The sequence below is a fragment of the Larus michahellis genome, chromosome 16 (genome assembly GCF_964199755.1).
Source record: "Larus michahellis chromosome 16, bLarMic1.1, whole genome shotgun sequence".
Taxonomy (NCBI): Eukaryota; Metazoa; Chordata; class Aves; order Charadriiformes; family Laridae; genus Larus; species Larus michahellis.
The window spans coordinates 4356121-4365559 of NC_133911.1; the positions used below are offsets into that span (position 1 = coordinate 4356121).

Sequence of the window (9439 nt, forward strand, 5' to 3'; positions counted from 1 at the left end):
AGGGACAAGGGTGCAGAAGAGAGAACTTGGATTGGAGAATGACACTAAAACGTGTCTGGGAGCCACACTCCACAACGCGAGCAGCAGCATTTGACTCCAGTCCATGTGAAGAGACTGGAATAGCTGCTCATGGGACCCAGCCACTGACCACGCCGCAACAACTCCCCCACAATCTACCCCAAACCACCTGGGGGTACATCACAGGAACAACAGCACAGAGACCCACGACAGACCTAACCAAAGGCCTTTCAACCCAAACGAAACCCTCAACTCCTCCCTCACCTCCTCCTTCACCAGCCCCTGGGTTTAACATACCTCTAGCACATCAGGGATGGAGTTCTTGAGTCAGATGCCGATGGATTTCACAGGAATCATAGCGGTCACCGGTGGTGCCAGCGCAGTTTGCTGACCATGCTTAACACAGGTCTGGTTCCAATGGTCGGCCACCGCAGCCCACTGACTGAGTCTCCACCCTCGGGGAGAGAGCATGAAAAGAGCTGCAGCTGGAGCCAGTTGACTTAAATAGCGACCGAAACGGCAGAGGGGCCAAATTAACTTCTGCTGGGAGTTCTGTGGGGTTGGGTGAACGGCCTTGGAGCTGGCCTGGGCTGCTGGGATAACCTGAGAAGGAAGAGAATAATGGGATTGAGCAGTACGCCAAAACACGTGGAGATGCAGCTCAGAGGGTGAAATCCCTCATGCCAAAGGACAGCACAAGCTCGAGACCTGGCAACATCTCAAGAGTAAATCCCATGTAGGGGGAAGAACATGTGGGTTCCTGAACAGAAACTGCTGGTTTGTTCTGCTCTGAATAAAGCCACCCTGGCACTTAATAAAACTGAGGCCAGAAATGCGTCTTATTGCTTTGGGTCTGAGCAAGCTGCTTGGTGCACTGGTAGTATGAAAGAAGGGGTTTTGATTTATTTTTTTTAAAATCTAATTTCCTTCTAGATCTTTTTTACAGAAGAGTTTTACAAGGAAGCTGACATGCGAGACTTAGTAAGAATAAACGAGAGCCACTTCAGTAAGCTCTTTCAAAGCTGCTGGCTTCTTTCCTCTTCCTGATTATCGGAAGACGGAGTTTTTGGGGAAAGCAAGCTGCTGCTGAGCCTTGTTTCAGCAGAGCATTGTACAACATGAAGCGGTTTTACTCCAGGTTGCAGCTCCTGGAGTCATGTGAAGGAAGAAAAAGCCATGCAGAAAAATCAGCTTTCATCTGAAATAAAAAGAAAAAAAACCAAACACACGTCTAGAGCCTTCATTCTTACAACAAATAGCCTGGTGTCAAAAGAGGATTTGTTTTCCAAATGCTGTGCTTTTAAGGTGAGGTTTCGTTTTGGTGTGTCTGGCTGCTCGCTCTACCATTCTGCAAGTGACAGCAGAAGGAAAGTCCCACGTAAAACAAAAACCTGTATATTCCTATCTAATAGATGCTTCGATACCTCAGACACATCACCAGGAAAATGCTCAGGGAATAAAGCTCTGCTAGAGGAGGTGGAATCACGCCGCTCCCCAAAGCCCACCCCGTGATCTCTGTCGCTGCCATCAGCATTGGGTGGTGCGATGGCAACTGTAAAAGAAGTGACATGACAAACTGCCTGCCAAGACCGGGGCTGTGAACCTCAGCTCCACTTCATGGCGTGCACCGCAGAGCTGTTGAAAAGGGGTAAATCCCTATTTCTTGAAAAGGGTGGCCGGAGACTCCATTCTCTTAGCGGCACATGGCATTCACACAAGGTAGGCTCGCCACATTGCTCTTCGTAATCCTTTTTTTTTTTTTTGCAATGGGAAAGGCCAGCAGCTCTGCAAAGCGCCGGCAGACGGTCAGTTGTTGCAGTGGATGCTGAAATGCGGAGTTAAGTGGCCTCGACCAGACGACATCCACCCACTTACGTGAGAGCTGGCTCTGGGCCAGCGTCTGCAATCACGGAACTAAGGATCAAGTTCCGACGCAGTCGCGCAAAGAGGAAAAAAGCGCAAATTTACTGAATGCTTTATGACCACCCCTAAATGTCAATCCTGGTAGAGGCTAGGGACACAATCAGGGCCGCTGTAAGTAGAGAGAAGCCATCCCTCCTCCAAATAATGCACTAATTAAATAAACAAGGCAGAGGGGAAACTGAGGCCAGAAATGAATTTGCTTGCCCAAGATCATTTGGTAGATCAACAACTGAGCGCAGAACCCAAGCTTTGGGGCTAAAACACTTCTTAGGATGGAAAACACAACCGGTCAGAGCCTTTGCCGGTCCAGACGTATCGCAGAGCATCCCTCGGGTCAGCTCTTACCCCTGGGGAAGAGGTCAGGCTTCTACCAGATCTCACCTCTCACTAAATGACCATGGGATCCCAGAGAAAGGATCCCAGTGAAGGGATGCTCTCGGCTCTGGAAGGAAGGAGAACGTCCACCAGCCCTGCCCCGGGATGGGAAGGGGGCTCGGGGACAAGCAGTGGGGCTGGGGAGGGGGATGCGCAGCCACAAAGCGATGCTGTTGGCAGGGGGGAAAACGCGTTTCTTGCCTCTTGTGTGGGAGCTGCTGTTTCAGACCCCGGCTGGCACGCAAGGCAGCTTAGTTAGTTGTTATTAATGATCCTTCTGGCTCTCCCCGGTCCCGCAGAGACATTCCGGCTTTAATAAGCCACAGCTGGAGGGAGGTTTCCGGGCTGGCAGCCGGGGGGGAGAGGGAGCGCAGGCGGATGGACGGGCGGGCGGCGGGAGCCCGTGGGTGTCCAGCTCACGCCTGCTGTTTCCCGGAGCCGGGGCTTTGGGGAGGAAGGCTCTTCACATCCCCCCCGTCTCCTCCTCCTTCCTCATCCCCGGGCAGGCGGAGAGGGAAGGCTCCCCAGGGGCTCCCCGGGCTAAGAAAAACCTGCTTAAAAAGCCAGGCGCTGGCGGGGAAGTCAGTGGAAGGGGAAGAGGAAACCTCTTCTTTGCTGGAAGGAAAGGAAGGGAGAAGTGGGAGCGTACCCCGAGGCAGAGAAGGGAGCAGAGCCCCCCCACCCCGAGTCCCAAAGCCCCCCCAGCTCGCCACCCTGCCGCCAGCCGGAGTAGAGCGAGCGCAGGCACCGAGCGGTGACCTTGGGGAGGAACCGTGGCCCGTTTCCACCCGCCGCAGCGTTGGCGAAGCACCTTCTGCTCAGCGCGTGCGGGGGCCGCCAGCCGGGCGACCTCGGGGCTGGCGGCGGCCCAGGGCTCCCCGCCTTGGCAGGGCGAGCGTGAGAAACCGGGGGGCGACACCCAAGTGTCATCACAGCTGCAAAAACTGCCGAGCAGAAAAAGCCTAATTACAAAAATATGCGCCCGGGAGGCTTTTCCGTGATGAAAACAGAGCCGCGTTTTACCCTCGCCTGCCAGAAGCGCAATGCAAGTCATTCTCTGCTATGCAGTGTGGGATTTTTAACTAGGCTGGGGGGGCGGGAGAGGGGGGGGGAAGTAGGGGAGACCGAGGTCTCCATAAAGCAGGGTTGTCATCGCCAAGTGTGGCATATCTGGGAGATGAAGGAGGAACATAACACACCCTATTAAAATTAACAAAGCCCTTTTTCTTCCTGCTTTTATTTTTCTCCCTTCTTCCCCTGCCTGCCCCCCCCCGCCTTCTCCCCGTCCTCTGGCTTCTTGGCTGCCGCTATTTACAAAATGACTTCAGAAACTGATAAAGCACTTTAACCGCAGCCAAATACCATCCTGGCCTCACATGGCAACGCTCAAAGGAATGCACCACCACCGCACAGGCGTGACATTAAAATGGAATCTGCTCGGTTGACGTGCGCGAAAAAAAAAAAAGAGAGGCATGTGCCACCGTGTCCCCAAGGCCTGCTTCTCTATGCCCTTGACACGTGTCTCAGAGGCGGGCAGTGCCACCAAGCCCACGGAGCTGCACTAATTCAACCTTGATGTCAACAGAGGACGGAGCCAAAACGTCGGGACTTGTGCAGCGCACGTGGCGTCCGTTGTGGAAGGGGATGCGAGGGTCTGTCCCTCCCACAGATGGGAGGCAGATGGGAGGGACACCGGACCTGTCAGACGGTGGGGCTGGTTGTTCCGGTACCTGTGGTGATGACAGCGGGGAGGACACCGCTAATTGCACAGCAGGGCACGCGGGAGATCGCGACGTGGGCGCGGAGCCTGATGCGACCTCAGCTTCGCGCCCGGCCGGCTGTGATGTGGATGTGAAGGGAAGTGCTCTTTGCCCCCGCCTTGCCACGGCTCCAGGCGTGTGATAACCCACACCTTCCCCCTGGGACGTCCTGCGCCTTTTATCACCCTCCCGGCCCCGTGGGGAGCGGTGACACCGAATCACCACCGTCCCAGCTAGGAGACCTGGCAGCACAGCAACTCATTCCTTGCTTCTTCCTGAGCAATTCTCAGCCAAAAAGAGTCCACGGTCTTCGTTAACGAGCCCATCGCTTTGCAACTGACAGTCTGTAAGAGCTAGCAGCACCTGCTAAAAGTGTCCCTGTCCCCAAGCTCTGCTGGAGGACACCGTCCCCACAGCTCGGTTGAATTCCCCGCTGAGAGGGGCTTCCTCCAGCGCCCCTGGCTCTGTCCCAAAGCGAGCTCCCATCCTCCTTTCTGCCCCTTCTTCTCCTGCAGGAGGGAAGTCACAAACCCTCTCCGTTGTTCTCAAAGTGATTGTGCACCCACGCCCCAAAAGCTCATTTACACTCGGAGGTGTTTGGGCCTCCAGGAAATCTCGGCTTCATACTGGTGCACCTGAATAGCCTTAACTTGAAGGAAACAAAGGTTATGGTCCAGGTGTAAATACAAAACACGTATCTTTATTCTTTATCTAATCGAGCTTACATTTTTATCTTTACTGCCACTGATGTTTAAATGTTTGTACTACTTTTTTAACTAGCTAATGTAAAAGGGACCATAAATCTGAGACAGGCTTCCATTGCAGCGGTTTTTAGTTCTGCATATGCTCTTTCAATTAAGACCAAACTGATTTCTTAGGGTTAGTAAATGTGCCCCATGACAACCATGGCCCTCACCAAGCTGTTGCTGAAGGTGAGATGCCTCAAAAATAGTTATTTACCCATCCCAGACATATTTTGCCCCTCCGTCTTCTAGTACTCCTCAGTTAAGTCACGTTAAATACAGTGAAAGAAGCCTGACAGCAGTGGCATTAGCAGAGCTTTCGACAGGCTACCAACTGTTTGCCGTCTAAAGCAGGAAGATGTATTTATTTCCAGAAGTATTGTAAAGACTGAAAGAAAAAGGAAAAAGAGCTGTGTAAAGTGTTGTCTAAGGACCGGGCAGATGTGTTGGGTTGACAACACGACGTACCCAAGCTGAACCTCTGCGTGCAGAACCAGTACCAAAGGCAGAGGAGCAGCTTTTCCAGCAGAAGCCCCGCTGTGGAAGAGGCCACCTCCAGGGATGAGAGTGGGGTCTCAGGCTCTCTGTCCCTCTCTGCCTTTGGCTCCTCTGCTGGGACTGGCCATCACGGAGCCCATTAGCAGCCCCAGAAATCACCCTTCTCCAGCAGAAAACACGTGCGTGCTGGGAAACGGAACGCAGCCGCCTGCCCCTTTCCTACACGCAACCAAAGAGGCATCAGGCTTTGGGCAAGCTCTGGCCCAGCAGGGCGAGAACGGGGTGAGCTGCTCTGTTGCATGACCGCTCCTGGGAGACAGCCAGGTCCTCCTTGAAATCGGGCAGGCGGATTCCCCCACCGCCGCGCTCCTTATCCATGTTCCAAGCATGCAGAAAGGAGATGACCTCCCATAAAATCAGTGGCAAGCCAGGGCCACGGGGGTGGTGTTTGTCTGTGTCAGGGTCAAAGCCAAGGGGACAAATTCCAGCCATAAAAAATATATTAAAAAGAAAAAGAGAGAGAGAGCGAGCGAGCGAGCGTCGGCGTTGGCAGTGCAAAAAGAGAAGGCAATGTACATGGCGTGAGTCACCTGCTTGGAGCTTTCCAAAGGAAAGGGAAGGCTCAAGTACCCTGTTTCAGTGGAGAAAGCAACACAGACGGGGTGCGGGGGAAGCCTGCAGAACACGTCAAACTGTTTACCAATGGGCAGTCCTACCAGCTCCCATTAAAGGGGAGGTTCTGACCATTGATTGCCACATCCCCGTTGCCCTTATCAGCCTCTTGTGCGATACCATCTCTGCTTGCCGTCCAGGTAGCCTGCCAGACAGACAGGGAGGGGCAGAAAGGCAATGGGCATGATAAGCCCCATGCAAAGGAAACGTGCTGTCTCCCACCAGTTCTCTTCTGCACAGGGACTACGTGGAAATGGGACCTTTCTCCTCAAGAAACCTGGAAATTACACGTATCCAGAGCTGCCCATCCCAGGCTGTGTGCAGGACCGGGTTTTTTTCTGCTTTTCACCCGTCAGGCTGGCAGAGACAGAGCAGAAAAACAAGAAGGGGAGATGGAAGGGGGATTCAGTTGCCCCTTGTGCAACTTTAAGAGTTACTGTTTGCACCGGGAGCGCTCAGGGCAGAGTGCGAACTACACGAGAGGAGCACACGTCCCTCCGAGAGCACATCTGCATGGTCTTTTTTGGCGCTGTGCTAACTTGAGGCCACAAAGCTTGCGGTTTGGAGCAAGCTCGTGTCTGCCTGGCTCAGAGCTGGCTCCCAGAGGCCCTATAGGATATATGCTGCTGCCTAGTGCAACAGGGAAAGAGGGAAAGACCCTGCGGTACAAGCTGCTTCCAGGAACCCCAGACTGCAAAAAATCCCTGCACAGCTGCCAAAGGAGTACGCGTGATGGAACATGCATCTTGGGTCTCCGGTCTTTCTACAGTGCCCTCCCAAAACGCCAGATTCTCAGACCTGATCCTTCAGAGGACAAAGTGGTGGCATTCCCACCCTCAGGCAGCACAAAGAAGGGAATTTGAACAATCCCTTTATTTTAAGAATCCAAGTCTCCTCCTGCAGTAACTGGGATTCGTTTCAGCGGCTGTGGAGGAAGAGGAATCATCGGGCCTTTTCTGCCCATCCAGTTCTCTAACATTAAGAAACCCAAAGCATTTTGCTGCTTCAGCTTATATCCTATTTTACCAACTGACAGGACCAGAGCTGGAGATATAGGGAAAAAAATCCAGGGCAAAACCAACCTCAGACTCCCCCGCACCTCTGATTTTGTCACCCTGATTAAAGTCGCACTGAGCCTGGTTGGTGCGATTGATCCCTCTGCATAATGACTAAAGCTGACCTACATTATCGAATCGATACCTCGCGCAGGCTCTCTCCCAAGGCTGGCAAAGGCAGCCAAAGCTTTCAGAGCCACCACGCTACCGTTCGGACAATCCTGCACCCCGCTTTCGATGAGGAGCGCCCAGCGAGCAGGGGACACGAGGACGAACACGCAAAACGCGTTACCCAAAGTGAACCCGCACTTGGCAGTTACAGACAGGCTGTAATCTGGAGGGTGAAGTTTATTTAAAACCCACACGCTAAACTAACCGTAGAGGCTCTAACCTCACCCTGCCATCCTGAAAACATTTGTATTCAGTGTCCTGTAAGCCAGACACACTGTTTACCCCTGGCTTGGACTTCTTGTCCTCACCTTAGTGCCGAGGTGGCAAGGTTATACCAGTTTGTACATTGACTGGAAAGCAGCATCCCTCAGCAAAACTTTTGCCCAAATCACCGATGCTCTGAGCAAAGTGTGCTCTGCCCCGATACCTTTTCCTGAGCGGGTCTGGCTCCTGTTAGTGTGTTGGGAATTAGTGGTGCCATGTTCCTTGTTGGGCTGCCCAGCCACCAACCTATCCCATTCCACCCCGTCCCATGCCACACCACACCATACTACTCCATACCGTGCCATATCACTCCATACCACGCCATACCATACCACACCATGCCATACCATACCACACCATACCATACCACTCCATACCATGCCATATCACTCCATACCACGCCATACCATACCACGCCATGCCATACCATACCACACCATACCATACCACTCCATACCATGCCATATCACTCCATACCACGCCATACCATACCACGCCATGCCATACCATACCACACCATACCATACCACACCATACCATGCCATACCACTCCATACCATGCCATATCACTCCATACCACGCCATACCATACCACACCATGCCATGCCATACCATACCATACCATACCATACCATACCATACCACGCCATACCACTCCGTACCATGCCATATCACTCCATACCATGCCATACCACTCCATACCATGCCATATCACTCCATACTATGCCATTCCATGCCACATCACACCATACCATACCATACCACGTCATACCATGCCATATCATACCATACCACACCACGCCATGCCATACCATACCATACCATACCATACAATACCATACCATACCGTACCATACTGTACCATACCATACCATACCGTACCATACCACGCTATACCATACCATACCATACCATGCCATACCACGCCATGCCATGCCACACCATACCACGCCATGCCATGCCATACCGTGCCATACCATGCCATACCATACCATACCACACCACACCATACCATACCACACCATACCATACCATAACACACCATACCACACCACACCATACCACACCATACCACGCCATACCATACCATGCCATGCCATGCCATACCATACCATGTCATACCATACCGTACCATACCACACCACACCACACCATACCGTACCGTACCACACCACACCATACCGTACCATACCATACCATACCATACCGTACCATACTGTACCGTACCATACCGTACCGTACCATACCACACCATACCATACCGTGCCATACCACACCATACCGTACCGTACCATACCATACCACACCACACCATACCATACCATGCCATGCCATGCCATACCATACCATGCCATACCATACCGTACCATACTACACCACACCATACCGTACCATACCATACCATACCGTACCATACTGTACCATACCATACCGTGCCATACCACACCATACTGTGCCATACCACACCATACCGTACCATACCATACCGTGCCATACCATACCATACCATACCATACCATACCATACCATACCATACCATCCATATCATGTCATAGCATACCATCCCATACCATACCGTACCATACTATGCCGTACCACGCCGTACCACACCATCCCATCCCATACCGGTGCAAACAGAGTAATGAATCGCGTGGCTCAAGTGCTTTGCAAAGGCACTGAAAGAGGAACTGTGCGTGCTGGGGCAGGGAGGGAGCTGAGCGGGGAGAGCGAGGTGGGAGCCCCGCTCACATAATGACCACTTTCTTTGTGCGGTAGGCTGGCTGCTTCGTGCCTGGGAAAGGCAAGCCAGGCACGCAGCCTGCGCTGCCACCCACGCAGCCCGGGACTGGAGCTGCTGTCGTGTGTCAGAGGAGCACCTCGTCAGCCTCCCTGCTCACCCCACCTCCTCCTCCGCTCGCTCCGCGCTCTCCTCCCTCCCCATCGCTCTCACTCCTGCAGC

General features: G+C 53.0%; 1 protein-coding gene across 1 annotated transcript; it reads right to left on the reverse strand.

Moving 5' to 3' along the window:
* Positions 1–345: 345 nt before the first annotated feature.
* Positions 346–9098, reverse strand: LOC141732213 (uncharacterized). Its single transcript, XM_074560793.1, is given in 9 exon segments — positions 346–621; positions 1443–1570; positions 1894–1918; positions 3128–3260; positions 4662–4725; positions 5288–5437; positions 6062–6134; positions 7807–8190; positions 8193–9098. Coding segments are annotated over 9 exon segments (2139 nt in total).
* Between the last annotated feature and the right edge of the window lie 341 nt (positions 9099–9439).